An 18391-nucleotide genomic window follows, 5' to 3' on the forward strand; every position below is an offset into this window, starting at 1 on the left:
CAAACTTGTTCTGATGGACACTTTGAAAGGGAGGGCCGATTGAAATATTACGACAGCTTTATATCAGGCGTTGTTGGTGCTCAAGCAACCTGAGGAAACATGACTGTGGTTTGCTGAAGGTGCGACGTGTGTCGAGTGGCCTCCAGGTAAAAAGTATTGGAACAGACATGATTAAATTCATGTGAATAACTGCAGCAAACACCCATTGATTTACTGCAGCCACTTTCAGTTCTTCTTTGCTTTTGGGTTTACTTCCTTGCTACCAATAACATGCGCGTTAGCCAAGGTGAAATCTCCAAATTGTATGTAGGTGTGCGATTGGCTACCGACCAGTCCAGGGTGTACCCCAACTCCCACCCAAAGTCAGCCAGTATAGGCCCCAGTCAACCCACAACCCTAATGAGCACACTCTAAAAAATGAACTACTGGTCAAAAATGGACCGATCCTCTACTTGGGTCAATTTGACCCAACTTTGAGTCAAGAAATGGGTCTTTCAGTGTAAAACAACTCATAAATATTGGTCAGATCTTTTACTTGGATCAAAAAATTGGGTCATTTTGTATAAAACAACCTAAAAAGTTGGGTCAAATTGACCCATAAAATGGATCAGTCCATTTTTTATCCATAATTTGGTTATTTTTGACCCAATTGTTTTTAGAGTGCACAAGCGGTATAAAATAGGTGGATGGAAAATGTTAGATATGGATTAAAAATGGGTGTTTATAGTCTCAGATATACTAGAAGAATGTATTTTTTCCATGTATTTCAAAGAGTGCCTTTTTTTTAAAAAAAAACATAAATTGTGCAATTGTCTTTAAAAAGCTGGCACATATATTCTATATATGTCAAGTTATATAATTAAATAACGCTATAAACTGGCAATAAATCATGGCCCATAGCCTCTTTATTTGGGAACACAACAAATGCCTACTCTTAATAAAATCTTCAACATATCTTTTGAATTGCGTCACGCAAGGCAGCACATTTGCATATTTATTGGTGAGTGTTCCTCTTAAGTATCTCGGGCCGGGCATATTTTCACGTTAGAGGAGGCTGCGTAGTGTGTATGCATATTAGAGAGCGCCTACGTTGTGGAGGACCTGCAATTGGATTAGATTGTTATGATAAGCATTTATGACAACTTCAGTTAGTGTGAAGCGGCCTTCAAACAGGCCTTCAAAGATGCTCGAAGTTATGCAAGTTTGGCTAAATTGTGTCTCAATCACACTCACTGTGATCTGCGCTGGATAAAGATAGTTGCAAAATGCATGGATGGAGTCAGGTTGTCGCCAAGTACTTCTTTTAAATGATCAAACAGGAAACAGATGACTCTAAAAATAACATCACAACACTTTTATTCACATGGAGTATAATTCATGAAATAGGGAAGCTTAAATTCAGCATCCTGCCCTTATAAGACATTAACTGGAATATTCTTGGTAAACCCAAAACTGAAATTCTGTGGACTAATGATGAGCAATAGCATGATTAAAACGAGTTTTATTATTGAAGCAGAAATATAATACAGTATACTGCATGTGCTGAACTGACATGCAATTTGACCAATCAGGATTGGGGGATCCAGTTTGAAATAAAATCTAACTTTTTTTTTTTTTTTACCTTATCCACACAATCTAAATATCACAATATAATATTGTATTTACATAGATTATTGCATAAAAATCACTTTTTGTGATATATATATTTTTTTAAACTGTTAGCATGACCCAACAGTAATAAATGAGTCGTCAATGATCTGTGGAAAAAAATATGAGCCTGCTGTGGCACCATCTTGTGCCTCTAATTTTGTTTTCAAGGTCATTTTATTCTTATACTGCTGTCAGGTCATACTGACAGTTTTTATCAATATGACAAAAAAGTGATATTTTTAAAAATTGCAATATTTTTTTCTAACACATTATAATTGACATAAAACAAAACAAAAATGCTATCATTATTTATTATTTCCAATTCATTAAACTATCAGTGTCATTTTCACAACTCTACACTGTAATAACAAGAAATAACTACACTAAACTATAAGTATTAATAATTGCTATTTTAAGTCATTACATTACATTATTTACAATATAGATTATTTTCAAATACCATTTATTATTTTTATCATTTTTACTCATCTGGGCTTATTGAAAAGTTGCTTGGGGGGAAAGTCAATCACACTGTGCATTGTAATAATTGGGTTAGGAAAAACTTGTCTGATTCTGTACAATTATAAGAACTAATAAATCACATTTTGTCAAAGTACTTCAATATACTGTAATACATACAATTTCCGTCCATCCCCTTTGTTACTTTTGCTCCGTCACCTTTGCCTACTACTCGTGCCCCTTCCCTTCACCCACCCTCTCACGGGTGTTCAGCTGCTGCATGAACTCATCTAGGATCTGCTGGGCAGACATGGCCGTCACATTCACAGCGTCCTGTTCCAAAAGTGTCACCAAGACGTCTCCCTTTTCACCCAAATGCTCATCACGATGGAGCTGCTCAGGCTTAAGAGGGCTGTCTGTGTATTTTACACCCAAGGAGGACTGATGTTGATAGTTTTGTGGTCTGGCAGCGTAATTGGCTACTATTTTCTGATAGATGGCGGTGCTGATGTCCTCCACTGAGAAAGGCGGGCTGTCGTTGGACTCGATTGGGTTTTGAAGGGAGATTTGACTTCCTGTTTTGGCCACTTCCTGTTTGAAGGGTACAAAGGCTGTAGCGGTGTCCGACTCTGTTAACCAGTCGTGTGCCGCTTCCTCCGATTTAGGCGGGTGAGGTGGCTTGAGTGCAGGTGGCGAGCTGGCAGAGTGGCCGCCAATAGCAGAAGGTGTCCGAATCTTCGGCACCGCCTCAGTTGAGTTCAAGTGCTTCCCCAGTAAATCCTTTATCAGGCACGGCAGCTGAGTGTGAGACACGCATTGAAGATGAGGAAATGGCATTTAATGCATTCTTTGTCATTCTTTAAAACTCTTTGACTGCCAAAAACGTTAAATAACGTTTAGTAAAATCCTATGGAGGAGTGCCAAAGACGTTAAAAGACGTTTGTTTCAAAACAGAGGTGAAACTAACCATTTTCTATTGTTGATTACTGAAAGACGGAATAAGGTAGAAACAAACTTTTTTTTCTGATGAAAGATGAGAGTCCAATCTTTCATTTGGTAGTATGTGTGTTTCCATAGTCCAAACACATCATTTTCTGTGGACCTTGAAAGATCAGTCAAAATGCTTAAATCGGCTGGCACCCACGGCATCCCTTTTCTGAAAACGTCTGGCAGTCAAAGAGTTAAAATAAAACATGTCATTGTGGGTTTCAAATGAAGAAGTCCCTCTATTTTAATCAAATTGTTTTTTTTGTTTTAGTTTTAAACAAATGCCATTATACAGTATCCTATAATTCTTTTGGAACTACATGTATTGTGTCAACCGGGACAGAATTATTTTTTAGTAAATGCAAAGTTAATATGAATAAAATTTACAGCTATGTATCAATTTAATGTGTTTAATATTATGTTCTAGTCAGGTTCTAGATAGAAATACACTGTACTTTGTTATTAAGTGTTTCCTATACTGTATTTGGTTAAATTAGAGCAGTGACTGATTCTCAACTGGTGAGTCGGACCCCAAAAGTTGGTTGGTTGTAAACAGATTGTTTTCAGATTTTGCTGAGCCGTACTGAGGCCTACCGCGTTCCCACTTAGAACATAAAATATTGGGTATGCGTAAGGAAATGTTACTAACTTTCGCTCTAGTCAAAAGCTACATATATAAATATAGTAGCTTTTAGCTAGCAGATGTCATAGTTAGCCATATGCTTTTGTTAACATTATTAACATTTTTACTTCTTTATTTTATATTTTAACCATGTTGAATTTAGTTATAGATGTGTAGAGCAGGTGAAATAATGTTAAACTCAATATAACTCGACCTTAACCTATCTGTTATCTTGTTTTTGTCTAAAATTCCCTTTCAGTGTCTTGCTTGAGAAAATTCAATCTGACATATTGAGATTCTGTTTTGGGAAGAAAGTACAAACTGGCACACTGAGAACATGTTTTGTCTAAAAGTGAAGAAAGTGCAAGCTGGCATATTGAGATTCTGTTTTGTTCTCACATGAAAGATCAACATAGCATATTGTGAGAATCAATCTGTTTTTCGTATTCGATGGGAGGAGAAGAGGCGTTTTTCTTTCAAACTCTGATTGTAATAATAATAATATCTCAGGGGGGGAGGCACGCATTCTTGGATGGCACTCTTTGGTGATATTCAATTATGTGACCGGAGATCTCTGTAATAAATCATCCTTGCAAGGACCCTTTTCACAAAGAAGTCTCATCTTCGATTTATTTGAACACGCAAAAGATTACAAATTTATTACGCCTTTCACTTTTAACCCTTTTTCAAACTCATTCAAACTGTTTAAAAATGTAGCATATTGTACTGCCTATGTATTTTAAGAGACTATTTTAACCCTCCCACCCCCACCCAAAAAAAAAACTTTACTAATCTTAACTTCTATCAAATGGGTCGCGACTTGGCAACAAGATTGAGGTCCCAGCGTAGGAAAAGAAAACACAGTTGATAACCACTACCTTAAAGGGCGAAGAAATTAAAAACTAAATCAGTAAATATCCATTTGAGCATTGTTATCTTTGTAAAGGCAGAACTTTTCATGCAGCTCTGGCAACGGGATGTGTGCTTGTTCGCTTAATGTCCACTAGAGGGCAGCATGCTCACGTTGATGTTCTCCAGCGCAGCAATGGTCCTGTGAGCTTCCTCCAGCTCTGAGCTCAGCTGGGAAACACGATTGAGAAGGTACTTCCTTTCACTGCTTAGACCTGCACTCTCCGGCTGTGCACACTTTAAAAAGGGGACGAGAGAACACATATTCAGAAGGCAACAAACCGTTCAGTTGACAAAGCAATGTTTCAAAAAAGCAAGAAAAGGGTCCCTTGTGTTACTCTTGCCTTGTAGGTTTTCTCACCGCAATGTGCAAGTGCTCCCCCAGCAGATTATTAGCCTGCCTGCTTCCAGTGTGTGTCTCCAGTAAGCTTGCAAGTCAGAAAGAATCAAGAAACAAGTTATATTTTACACTCTCGAACCCCACTCTAATAACATTTTGCACATAAGCACAGTTGTTGGTTCGCTCAGTGTGAGCTGACAGACTTCTGCTCCGGGCTGTTCGTAACGTGAAGCATGTGCTGGGTGGGCAGTTGCAGTTGTTTGGTGACAAATACAGGACCAGGCCTGTCTGGCCGGGGGTCACGAATAAGACACTCGCTCAAGGGTGTGAAGTGACATAACAGATGCGTTAGTTTGAGTTAGCCGAGGGCAGAGCAGGTGGCAGAAGTACTAACAGTACTTATGAAGTTGAAGTACACGTACTTGTGTAAAAAAAAACAACTGAATAGAAGTATTGATTCAACTCGTGTACATAAGTAGATCCAAACATAAACCAAAATGCACTTTGGAAAATGTGCTACCTTGTGCAATTATTCTGTGTGTTCCATGGATCGATGAATCCATAGCAACTGTTATGTCAAGTCACAGGATGGCGGAATGTTGATTGATCACCCGATCAGCTGCAATGGCTCTCCATGGAATCAATGCGTTAGCCCAAAGCACTGCTCTGCTGTTGTGAGGCTCACATGGCATCACATGTGACAGGGATTTAAGCATGACATAAGAGATTTGCACTCATCAGGCACTTTACAGTACTAGGTACACCTAAATAGTTTAATGACAATGATGATAACCCTCCATGTTATAAACATTTGCTGGTTTATTATTCCAAACCTTTTATATTTGTCTTTGACGCTGCTAAGTTCATCCCTGGTCCTCTGCAGCTCCAACTCCAGGCTTTCAATGCAGACCACTGTCTGCAGCAAGTTCTGGTGAAGATCAGTATTCTCCTCCTGCAGCATCCTGAACACACAGAACGACGGGAGGTGGAGTTTTTATACGTGTTTCTTCGTGTTGACCAAGAATGGTATTTTTTAAATAATGCAGGGGGAAATGTCTCTCTAAAGAGGGACTGATTGTATCGCAAACATTCTGACAATTATACTGTATTAAAGGCAGCACTCCATCATAGCATGAAAAGAGAGAAATACTTACTGAAGCTGCTCAGCATCACACAGTCTGTCCTATAGAAATGTGACGGTGAAGAAAATATTAGGTTACACGATGTAAGACAAATATGTGATTTATACGGAAGCATATTACATTGGGGGGAAAAAAACTCCTGTTTTTCTGACAAATTTTTGGGGGGAGCTTTGTTTTTTTTTCTGTTTTCAGAATTTTTTTAAAATAATTATTTGTAAAAACAGGAGGAAAAAATACGAGGAAAAAATACTAGGAAAAACAGAAAAAAATCAGATAAACAGGGAGATTATTTATTATTATTAAAATAAAATAATAATAAATAAATAAATAATAAAATATAATAAACATATATATATATATATATATATATATATATTTTTTTTTTTTTTTTTACTAAAAACAGAGCACCAACTTCTGTTTTTCTGAGTTTTTGCTTGTTTGTTTGTTTTTAACCTCTGAACTCTAAGTGACTTGCTGCAGACTCTCTAATGGCGGACACTTTCCCGCATACCTACATTACCCTCAACTATATACTGGCTCATTATGACAGAAAAAAAATATATACATATTCAGGAAAAACAAAAATCACAACAACAAAAATGATCAAAGCTCCCCCCCCAAAAAAATTGTCGGAAAACAGGAGTTTGTTTGTTTTTTTCCAAGTGAATGCAATACATTTCCGTAGATTTGCTATATTTCATTTCATTTCATTCGGGATGATTGGACATAAGACATTGATACAATTGTTAACGTTAGCAGCCAAGGCGGATTCAAAGACACTCGACAGTGAACAAAATGGTAAAAATAGAAAAACGAAAACAAATTTTGTTCTGGTATAACCCCATTGAGGCAACAAAGGAAGCCTTGCACGTTATGTTTTCAAGTCAATGTGCATCCGGGATGGGTCACTGCTTCATTATGAGGGACGTGATGGATTTATTATTGATTGGATGTGTCAGAGCTGCCTCTGGTAATTTAGTCTTTTTAAATCGATTTGTTCTTATTTGCTGGCCAGAATGTTTCAGCAAACTGGGCAAGACAATCTCTTATGCAATCAACACATTGGGGTGAAAAAATACAATTAACTCTTTGACTGCCAACCGTTTTCAGAAAAGGGATGCTGCGGGTGCCAGCTGATTTAAGCATTTTGACTGATCTTTCATGGTCCACAGAATTTTTCGTGTTTGGACTATAGAAACACACATACTAACAAATGAAAGATTGAACTCTCATCTTTCATCAGAAAAAAAAGTTTGTTTATACCTTATTCCGTTTTTCAGTAATCAACAATATATAATGGTTAGTTTCACCCAAACGCTCTGTTTTGGACCAAAATACGGAGAAATCAAGCTTTTTGTGAAACGATATTATTTCATCCACTCTAGTTAATTTGACACCTTTTTTTTTCCATGAATGATGCCACTAACTACTAACTCGATCTGCTTGATATTTTCAGCACAGCTGGCCAAGGCTTTCCTCCACCCGTTTCCAAAAAAACAAAACAAAAAAAAAATCATAGTTAACGTCTTTTAACGTTTTTGGCAGCCCTCATTTGGATTTTACTAAACGTTATTAAACGTTTTTGGCAGTCAAAGAGTTAACAACTCAGTTAAGATGCTACCTTGGAAGTTCTTTATCCACCTCAGATACCGATGTCTAAATTTTGCTAGTGACGTTTTGAATGAATACACCAGTTGAAATTGTTCCTCTTCAAAGGTCTGCGCTTTGCTGCATTGCTGTGGTATGACTCAGTGCTTGCGGTATTTGACACCTCCCTCAGAGTGACTCAGCTGTACTAGCTCTGCTGGAGAGCAGCTGCTCCATTTGCAACGTGTATAACCCGCCCCGGTTTTCTATGAAGCCTTAGTCAACTTATTATCTTCCCATTTTATAATTAGTCATATTACTCATTTAGGTTGTAGCGTGTGTGTTTTTTCCCACGGAAGTGTGACTCATAAGACACCCAGAATGAAAGATAATGATGTCATTGCATGAACTAGTAACTAAAAACATGCAAACTAGTGATAGACCAATGTTTTTTTTCAAGGCCGATGCTGACACTGATTATTAGTAGTCAAGGAGACCAATAAACGATATTAATTTGCCGTAAAAGAGAAAATATTAGCGTAACAATTAAAAATAAAAATAAAACACTTTTTCTTTTAATTTTAAACATATAAAGAATTGACTTCTCTTTTTTAATTATAACAAAAATTGCAGGGAGCTTACAGGGTCATCAGCATGTGTTAAACTAATTAAAAAATTAATCAAGTAAATTGTTCCCTAAAGTTTTCTACTGTAAATAGTTTCCCAAAATTTCCACATTACTTCTTAATTTATTTATGTTTTATTTAAAAAAAAATAAAAAATTGAAAGTGTAGGGAGTTCCCAGTGTCAGCATTATTTTTTTATAACGAGGAAATTTAAATAAACAAATGAAAAGTTCCCTGTATCTCACTGAGCGACAATGCATGCAAATGTAGCTAATTTGGGGGTTTTGTAAAAGGTTTCAAAAGATCTTTGCAGACAGTAAAAAAAAAAGTTAAAACTGTCTATGAACATTTTACAAATCCTGATGAAAACCCGAAATTCGCTACGTTTGCAAGCATTCACCGTTCAGTGAGAAACCAGCTTTATCGGCTTTCAGATTTGTAAAAAGGCCGATGCCGACGTTTGTCAAAATGCCAAATATCGGCCATGCCGATAATTGGTCTATCCCTGATGCAAACTAACTTGCACTGATCTCCATGCACATATTCTGTGTAATACCATGAATACGTTCATTTATCTTATGGTTGCTCTTTTTTTAGATTATGGCCTTGAAAGTCCTTATAAAATATTTTAACGACAAATTATCCGACTTAAATCCCTACTCTGAACTCTAACTGCAAATATCATTCTATTTATCCCATCAGACCGCAACCTCGTATTACTTTAGAAAAAAATCGAAATGAACTCACTCTGCATTGTTTGGAGCTCCCCACCTGCTCCGAATGGTGTCGCCCACTCTGCTCTGAGCTGTGACTGGTAGTGGCGGTGGCTGTATCTCGGGTCCTGGATGAGTCCGATTTACTAGATGAAGACTCTGACTCGAGGCCCATTCTTGCCGCCTCAGCCGAGGATGGCGGTGAGGTGTTTGGCCCTCGTCGGCTTGCACTAGCGTGCACATGCTGAGGCTGGGAATGCGGACTATAGAAGGCATGGGTTTGCTGCTTGTGGTAGTGGCGCAGTTTGGGTTGGCTCAGTTCAGGGCTGGTGCTGGTTCCGTCGGTTAGGCGAGAACCACATCTGCCGTACCTGTCCTCTGACAGGGAGCCGCCGATGGGCGACAACCTCTTGTCTTTATGGTTTCTTCCAGGGTGAGCGTTTCGATTGGAGGAGTAGGCGTACTGATGAGGTGGCGGGCTACCCTGGTGGTTCCGAGCCGGATATGAAATCAATTTGTCCGGACTGGAGCCATCTGAGTCTTTTCGCGAGACGCTACGAGCACTTTTATCCTGCTTGCTAGCTTGTTTATGATACTGCGCTCTCTCCTCGCCAGAACTTTTCTTATGCTTCTTAGGTGGGAGTTCGGGTTTGACTGGGTCGAGTGTTTGAGCTGGCGCACAGGTCTTGCTGGTAACTTTGTTGTTGTTCACCCCGAGTACGGTGAGGTACGACGGGCTTATCACCTGTTTTGTAATCTCATCCAGGAAAGCTGAGAATTGCAACTTTCCCTGCACAAAATTTTCCCGCGCTCGCTCCACCTCGGCTTGTGCATCCCCTTTCTCCTTCTGGCCACTGGCAATGGGTTGCTGTTGTTTGGGAACTCGTGGGGATATCACCTCCATCGATTTGGCTTTGCGTATGTCAACACGCGGCTTCTTGTTCTTCAGGATTCCTTTGCTGGGAAGCTGGATGGACGACACTGCTCTCTTTGGGCCCCTAGAATCTCCTAAGAGGTCTTCATCACTGAAAGTCAGACTTCGGTTCAAACTAGAGGTCTTGTACAGAGTCCCACTATTTGGCGCCTTGGATTGTTTTCTACCATCACGGTCCTCATTACCCTTCAGGAGGCCCTCCTCACTTCTGCTATGACTTCGGTCAAGGGATGAAAAAACAGCCATCCCTCGCTGTGGCGTGCCGCCATGTGTAGGACCGTCGTTGCAGTCGCCGCCTCGGTTAACGGTGGCAAAGACAATAGGCTCGCTGCTGTCGTCTTCCCGAAAGGCCCTGCGTATATCCGCAATATTGGAGCAGGACAAAGAATGCTGCGGACGCTCAGTGTGGCGGAGAGAGAACGGATCGTTCACACTTGCCTCTGTGAACCAGGACAGCGAGGAGACGGAAGACGAGGAGGAGGAAAGGGTGGAGGAGGAAGCTCTGGACAGAGTTACAGGAGTGTTGTGGTCGTAAAGTATTTCGTCCTCTTCAATGTGGGGAGTTTGGTGCATTTGCTGGCGGTGTTGATGGTTGTCATGGAGGTAGTGTCCATGTCGATGGTGATGGTGCCCTTGGTTTTCGTCTGAATTTCTATCAGCATCATCATACGGTGTAAACCTACGGCACAAACACATTATGAACTGAACTGAGTTCATCAGATTTTTTGAAAGACCAATTTTTACCTAATTTAAAAAAATTTTTTAAAAAATAACCCCTAGGCGTTATTGTGACCATTTTTTGGCTTTTTGTTGGTTCTGACCAAGCCATTTCAAAATAAAATACTGCCCACGGGTTAAACGCAGCCGACTATATCCTTGACATTAATCCCCAAATAATAAACATACAGTAGATATTAAGTCTTCAGAAGTCTCCTACCTGTGTGATTCTGAGTCTTCGCGATAGAAATGATGGTGCTTCCGCAGCTTCATCTCTGCTGGTTCAGAGGGGCTGTGAACAGGTCGGAAATACTTCTCCATGACTTGTCTTTTTCCCGCTGGTAGGCTATTGATGTCGCCTTGGTTGAGTTGACTGTACAGAGGCCACTGACGGTGATTTGTCTTCCCACTGCTCTGGAACTCCAGTTTCTCACATGTAACCGTTATCTCGGTAAGAGAACTTGTTTGTCAGCTGCAAATCTTGGCTTGGACCCTTTTCACAGGAATCTCATCTTTGATTTATTTGGACACGCAAAAGATTACAAAACTTAATATAATCCTTCACTACCCACTGTGGATAGGTTTGTCTGCATCATCTGGCTGCAGAGGAATGGAGTAAGAGCTTTTGAGCACACGTGGTGGAATCCCTTCATGCATGCACGGTGGCTTGATTTTTACATCATGACTGATGTAACTGGGGGCTCATGGATTGGCTGAAAGGGGCCGCTCAATCGAAGAGATAATCGAAGTTGGACTTTTGGAAAAATGATCCATACTAGGGTTCAATAAGCAGACTGATGTAACTTGCTTTTACCAACATGTCTATGATTAGGTACGGCACGCCAAAGTTACATTTTGCTATTATTGTTCAAAACTACGCAATTAATATCAAGGTTTTATGCTGAACTATATAACCTCATTTGCAAGGGGTAGCGAATGGAATGGCATTGGGTTGTAATTCATGGTAGGACATATTTGACAGCTATCAGATAAAAGGGTCATTGCAGAATTGGAGGACAATTCAGGCAGCAACATTTTTTTTATATACCTTTTTTTTCTTTAAGAAAAACAGGTAATAAACCATTACATCATTCATCCAGCTCAAACATCAGTATTACACTTTTCTTTTTTTAAATCAGATGTTTATGTTCATCCTATAAAATATTTGGTTGTGTTTCGCGCAACTTTGTCGCTCAGGCACCTGTAAAATGTACTTCAAAAATATCTAAAATAATGCAGTTAATCCTGGAGAACCCAAGAACCCTTTTCTTCTTTGGAAAATTATGAATTATACATTAAATGACTGCTATAAGTTCACTGAACACCAAAATATATGTTTTTTCAATTTTTTTGAACTAGCTCAGAGTTGCTAATTTATCAAAATATATATATAAAACATACTCCTAGGCATTCTGCAACATAATATGAAATAAATTAACAAAAAAAACTAAATTTTACCATCTGATGGTTTGCTGAGAAGATGGTTTTGTTTGGATTGATTTCCAGCTCAACAAAACAGCATGTTGGCAGCCATCTTGTCACCACCACTCTGGCTCATGTAAGTGCAATATTCATCCACTAGATGGCCCCATTCAGGGGTCAGAAGTGGCACTCTGGACTTTTGAAGTTAAATTTGTAAGAAAAAAAAAAGGTCTTTGTTATTTGAGTAGCAGAATTTATAAGGGGCCAAATTTGACCCTGTGGGTTCTCCAGGGTTAAATAAAGTTTTTTCCTCAATACTTATTTTAGTATATTACTCTAAATACAGTAACAATCCTAGTAACAGGGTTGCAAATCAATGCTAATGTTAGCGTTATTCCTTAACAATACATGCTAGCTTTTTAAACTGGTATGTCAACAGGTGAAGAAAAAACTTAGTTATATAATTATTATTTTTTTAAAATGTTTTTCTGATGAGTAACAGGTTTGTGTTGGTATATGAAACACACTCCATTACTGATGTAAATAAACATTGAGAGAGAGAAAAAAAATAGAACAGCGGACTTACCTTAGGTCTATCCATGGTCATAGCAATTAGCTTAATGATTTATGATGAGTTATGCAGTTCACATATTTCTCTTCCTCTCGATGGCTTTGAAGGTTTTAGTAACACAATTTGTAAGATGTGTGCCATTTTTCAAAGAAAACATGATGGCTCAGGCAAAACACATTTTATTTTTTTAATAGGAGTCAAAAATAAACTGGGAGGCATTTCAAAATAGCACAAGCATTGAATAAACATACACGGCAATATCGCTTATCCGGGGCAGCAGCTTTTTGCAAGGAAGCACACACAGACTTCCCTCTCCCCACCTCCTTCGTCAAGTCCTGGGAGGCAGTCTCTCCAGTGTGTCCTAGATCATCCTGGGACCTTCTCACGGTGGGACATAACCCGGAACACCTCAGCAGTGGTCCAGAAAGCATCTATTCTAAACAGATGCCCGAGGAGCATCGGCTTTTCTCTGAGTGCTTCCCAGATGACCGAGCCTTTCACCCTAAAACCCAAACTTTACTGCAGCCAAAGTTTAAATTGACATAAATGCATGTTTCTGTTAATGGGAGACACACACAAAAAAAATTTACCCCAAAACTGGGAGTTGTTTTGCAGTTAGCAATGATAACAGCATGACCATGGTGTTTGGCAATGCAATCATTGCATAATTGTGTTTTAAGATTATTACTCAGCCAAATAGCAAGTAAATCAGAATAAGACTTTTGTTTTGCTCAGTTGTCACGTTGAATGTGTGTGGATTGACTATATCCTGTTTAACTGCCAGCTTATCAATTTGTTCATTGTGGTAGCATTGAAACCCAGGATGTGGTTGAACTCTTCCCCTGGACAGTGAATCATGATTAGGGCAGTTATGTAAATCAGTGGTCCCCAACCACTGGGCCGTGGGTCATTTGGTACCGAAAGAAAAAAAAATGCATTATTTTTATTTTATTTTTTTCGAAAATGATGTTTTATTTTGAAAAGTGGCCGGATTCTGTCTGTTACATCCGTCTCACTTGACAACTCTGTTGTTGGTGCGACGTTACGGACACCGTTAATAAAGTTGCACATGATTACACAGTAGATTTACGTTCATTATTATTATAGAGAAAATACCACAGTTTTTTTCTTGTCATTTTATTTTGTTTTATCAGCTAAACCTTTAGATTGGGCCGTGAAAATATTGTCAGACATTAAACCGGTCCGTGGTACAGAAAAGGTTGGGGACCGCACTGATGTAAATGAAGGAGTTTTGCCCAGACGAATCTCGAATAATGTAGAGTAGTCAGCCCTAAATACACGTGTGGGTGTGCGAGTTGGGGGGGATGGGCTAGTACTGATAAAAACGTGACTGGATCCATGGAGTCACTGTCACGATGCTCCCCCTGTTGGTCAAGAAAGGGAACTCCCTTAGCAATGTTGCTACAGTGGATGTTTCCCCCCCTTATTTGTTTAATGGTTAGCGCTACACATCCACCTTCCTGTTGTATTATTATTTTAATACCGTGTGTTTAGTTAATTACTTTAACACGTTAGTTAATAATAAATAAATAAATAAATAACTCAGATTGACTGACGTACGAATGCATCTCATAAACTGTATGACAAGACGTTATCAAAGGTAAACTCATAAAGAGAATTACACGCACAGTCCACGTCGGTCGACGTCGTAGGTAAATAAATGGGTTGGTTTAACATTTGTCACTGAGCTGTCGATGGGTTTTTTCTGGACACGACCAGCTGTATCTGGCACCATTGCTCCCTCCCCCTCTCTCACAACGCTCACGCTGGTAATTTTCCACTCCTGAAGTTCCTGTTAACTCTTAATGTTTCTGGAAATATGTCGTATATTCCGGTACATAGTCTAAGAATAGGACACGAATTTACAGATTCAGCATTACAGTAAAAACGAGTACTGTTGTTGAGCTTATGTCCGACCAGCGTGGGACTATTAAATATATAATAAAATGTGGCAAATGTGCTTATGAGGCTGTCACGATATACGACAAAAAACATGCCATTCATGGGGTGACTATGGCACATTTTAATTTGATGAGTTGAGAGATATAATTATCGTTTCCATGACAAAGCCGTATCACTGCAGTAAACAAAAAGTAGACCCGGCCACATTCTAGTTTCATCCAGTTTTGGAAGCCAGGACCTTGAGTAATATTAATCCGCACGACCGTTGACCATGACGTCAGTCGTTTTGTTTCAAATTTGGAAACACAACGGCTGGCTACTTTAGTCCTAACGTAACCTGTTTTTACATTTCTCGGTTTATTTACTCAAACAGATACATAAAGTTTATAAATAATGTTCTGTTTTCGCCTAAACAAATAGCCGTTAGTCAAATGTGATGAAGGACTACTTTACGTGTCGAATGAATACGTAGCCCTACCCGTGACCGAACCACTCGCAGCGTATAAAACAACGCCATTTCTTTTACTGCGTCACATTGCTTCGAATCTTCGTCTGCATTTTGCGGTTGCGTCTCAGGTGAAACCGTTCTTTTTTTCTTTCGTTTTTTTCTTTTTTAAGTTTGAGACATTCATTTGTTAAAGGACGAGGGAAATGGCTTTGAACTACGTAGGTTGTCATCTAGAACTTGTCTTTTGTTTGGTCAGGCAGGAAGTGAACGGTCTGTTTTTGTGTGGCCATTTTCTCTGTCGAGATGTTTATTAGCCGTTTCATCAAACTAAACGTCAAGTCAAAGAATGTTTGTAGATTGTCATTTGAATACCCGAGATCGCCATTACTGGCTCTTTGGACGTGAACTATTTTTTTTTCTTGTTTTACGGTTGTAGTGTTGGCGAACCTAAACTCCTGATAAGATGAGTTACTGCAATGACGGCATTTTTATTTTATTTTTACTGTTAAACCGCAAACCGGTTATTTTTAAGTGGTCTGAAGACGTACAATCAATTTTTTTTGGTAACCTTTGGTTGCTCAAAATGGCCGCTGTGACGTAGGGACGCTGACGCCTTACCATTGGTTGGTTTGAACTAAAGCGTGTTTTCCCCCTGCCGTTCACTGGCGTCGCAATGACGAAGGCGGGCGCAGTGTTCCCCTCCAAGTTGAAAAAACTATTGTTAAACGTCTAAAGATTACAATGTGGGCTTTTTTTTTATGTTAAAGCTTTTTTCCCTTTTTTACAATGTTACTTTATTGAAGACTAGTAGTAGAATGGTCGATTAGCCAGTAATCAAATGCTAGTAGTTTGTGCTAGCTACTAAGTTAGCAGCTATTTTAAAGGCAAATACAAGCAATTGATGAGTCAAAAAAAAAAAAAGGCAGCTAGCAACATTTGCTACTACAGTAGCTTAGCTTGTAGTTACTGTATGTCATGCAGATTTTTTCCCCCCAAAATGGCGATTTGTTTTTCACCACAATTGCTGCAGAAATTATTAAAGTTGATTGGATCAAGCTCAGTTATATATTGAAGTTTTTTTTTTTTTTTACGACGGAAACCAAGTTGCTTGTAGCAAGCGCAGTTCAATTACTGAAGATTTTTTTTTAAATTATTTTTTATTTTTTTGCCCCGTGGGCTATGGACTGAGTTAATGGCAGGAATGGACTTAGTTGTTGAGAGGAAGAATGGACTTAGTCTTTAGAAGATCGTGGGATCAGCGACAAGTGAGGCCGACGCGGGGATGACGAAGCGGGAGCGTGGTGGGACCAGAGGGCGAACCAGGCAGGACAGGACCAGAGCGCGTGTTGGGACCAGAGGGCAAACGAGGCAGGACGGAACCGGAGCGTGCGTTGGGACCAGAGGGTGCTGAGAGCGATCAGAGAGCAGGCAGCAGCCGGTCACCAGATGGAGCCAGAGGCAGGGTAGCGTCTGCAAAGGTCCATCGTTGAAGTGGTTCAGCCGATCCAGAGCAAGCCAGCTGAGAGGGTTGGACAGGGCGCAAGCGTCTTCATGCTTCGAGTTACTCACAAATGCGTGGTTTGTATGACGGTAGAGGTATCTGTAACAGGCCTTGTGTATTTAAATTTTACATTCAAAACATTTTGTAGGACCAGTTTCTCGCACAGATTTCTCTTCCCTTTTCCAGGCTATCTTAAAGTGTTTCGTACCTTGATCACCAATCCTGTTGCGTGATGGTGTCCACTGGGACGAACGAATCCCTTGGTAGTGTGGCGAGAACAACAGCTTAACGGAATTCTCTACCCCCTGCGATCACAAGTAGTTCCCCAGCCAGCGGGAGAGGTAGTCCGTTGTTCGCTAGGCCTACTTGACAAGTTCGTCAACATTTGAGTTTCTTATACACATCTTGGGTGAACTGGGTTGGTGGGAAGGGGGTGGTGGGGGGGTGTTAACCAGTCTCTTCCTAGACTTCACAGCTTTCAAGTTTCCCTTCGCAATGGCTTGAATAAGAATCATCCCCGAACGCCATTCAAGTGGACAATTTTCCTCGCAGGATAGCAGCCCCTAAAGTAGTCACCTGGTGTAGCCAGAGCACATTTGGAATGTGGTAAAAGTCTCTCTACTAAGTCATTGCAATTCTGTACAGGCATGCTGCTGTGGGGTTGGGATATGGGGTGTGTCTGTGTTACTTTTGCAGATTTAAGTTTTACCAGCCCAGTAAAGCTACATCCAAGCCCGAGTCTCCGCATCTATGCATAAGGTGGAAATCCTTCAGTGTTCACAGCTGCGGTATTTAATTACTGTTGGAAAAATCTTGTGTAACATATAGCATGTTGTAAGACTATTTTAGTTTGCACTGCTTTGTATTTGGGTTGGGGTCTTGTGGGGGAGAGGCTTTTTCCTTTGCATTTTTTCAGTGTGCCGTGTCCTGTGCGCTTTTCCAATACCCGAGACCGCCTGGAAGTCTCCTAACTCATTGTATGTACACGTTCCTTGCGCTTCGACCATCACGTAAGGTCATTAAATGTATTCATTACTTTTAACGCTCATTGTCTGGTAAAATTCCTCCATTGCAATTCCTTTGCAATTAGTTACAAAACTTTGTATTGATAATACAATGAACTATTTGTAAAGGATTTTTTTTACCTGCATAATAAATGCATAGCTTGTTGTGTTTGAATACAGTATTGGTATGCATTTGTTCTTTGGGGTTGGGGGGGCTCTTGTGGGCCAGCTCTTTTTGTGCTTTTCAGGTATTTATGCTTGGAGCTTTGTAGAGCACGGATGTGACCAGGGCTTGAATGCTCCCTTTCAAAGTGGAAATTGAAGGCAGATAAGTGGAATCCATCAAATTTTGATGTTGGAAAGCAGCTAATTTCCTAAAACCCGCTGACGGGTACTGTATGTCGAATGGGCTCAAACTGCCCCCATCTCAAAAGCAACTTGCTATACGTAACTTGATACATAGCATTGCTTTGTCTTACTGTGCTGAGATACACATTTGATGGGCCTTGATTGTCATATCTGCAGTAAAGCATTTGGGTAAGGATAACAATAGTCAGTTCTATGATTATTTTATTTATTTTTTTGTGGGGGAATTGTGAGGGTTGTAGGGGTTGTTTTGTCCATCTCTAATTCTACAGAGAAGTCTACAAAGGAAGAATGCGTACCCTACATGACAACACGAGAATCTTGCTGCCCTAAGAAATCAGCCGTCACATTGTCAGGTTTTAATTGAACTAGCAACATTTAGTCCTCAGCTGCATGCCTTTGCGCAACTGTGCAAGTGGCAGATCTGTATACCTTGAAGTAGAAATATCACCAATCACGCAACTGTGTGA

At 39.8% G+C, this 18391-nt stretch overlaps 1 protein-coding gene across 1 annotated transcript; it reads right to left on the minus strand.

Annotated features, from left to right (window-relative positions):
- Positions 1–1339: 1339 nt before the first annotated feature.
- Positions 1340–11328, minus strand: LOC144059687 (uncharacterized). Its single transcript, XM_077578949.1, has 7 exons — positions 10907–11328; positions 9070–10648; positions 6122–6150; positions 5801–5929; positions 4989–5055; positions 4742–4864; positions 1340–2907 (listed from the first exon to the last, which is right to left on the minus strand). Exons 1-7 carry the CDS (start codon positions 11005–11007, stop codon positions 2338–2340), a joined length of 2598 nt encoding a protein of 865 aa, XP_077435075.1. The 5' UTR covers positions 11008–11328; the 3' UTR covers positions 1340–2337.
- Between the last annotated feature and the right edge of the window lie 7063 nt (positions 11329–18391).

This window comes from Vanacampus margaritifer, chromosome 10 (genome assembly GCF_051991255.1).
Source record: "Vanacampus margaritifer isolate UIUO_Vmar chromosome 10, RoL_Vmar_1.0, whole genome shotgun sequence".
Classification (NCBI taxonomy): Eukaryota; Metazoa; Chordata; class Actinopteri; order Syngnathiformes; family Syngnathidae; genus Vanacampus; species Vanacampus margaritifer.

Bases quoted from the DNA above. Each gene is read 5' to 3' on its own strand.
- LOC144059687 (XM_077578949.1), bottom strand. From the start codon at position 11,007: ATGGAGAAGTATTTCCGACCTGTTCACAGCCCCTCTGAACCAGCAGAG. The intron at 5,056-5,800 runs GTTTGGAATAAT...CTGACTTGCAAG, and splicing joins GTCAAAGACAAATATAAAAG to CTTACTGGAGACACACACTG. The intron at 2,908-4,741 runs GTGAGCATGCTG...TCTCACACTCAG, and splicing joins CTGCGCTGGAGAACATCAAC to CTGCCGTGCCTGATAAAGGA.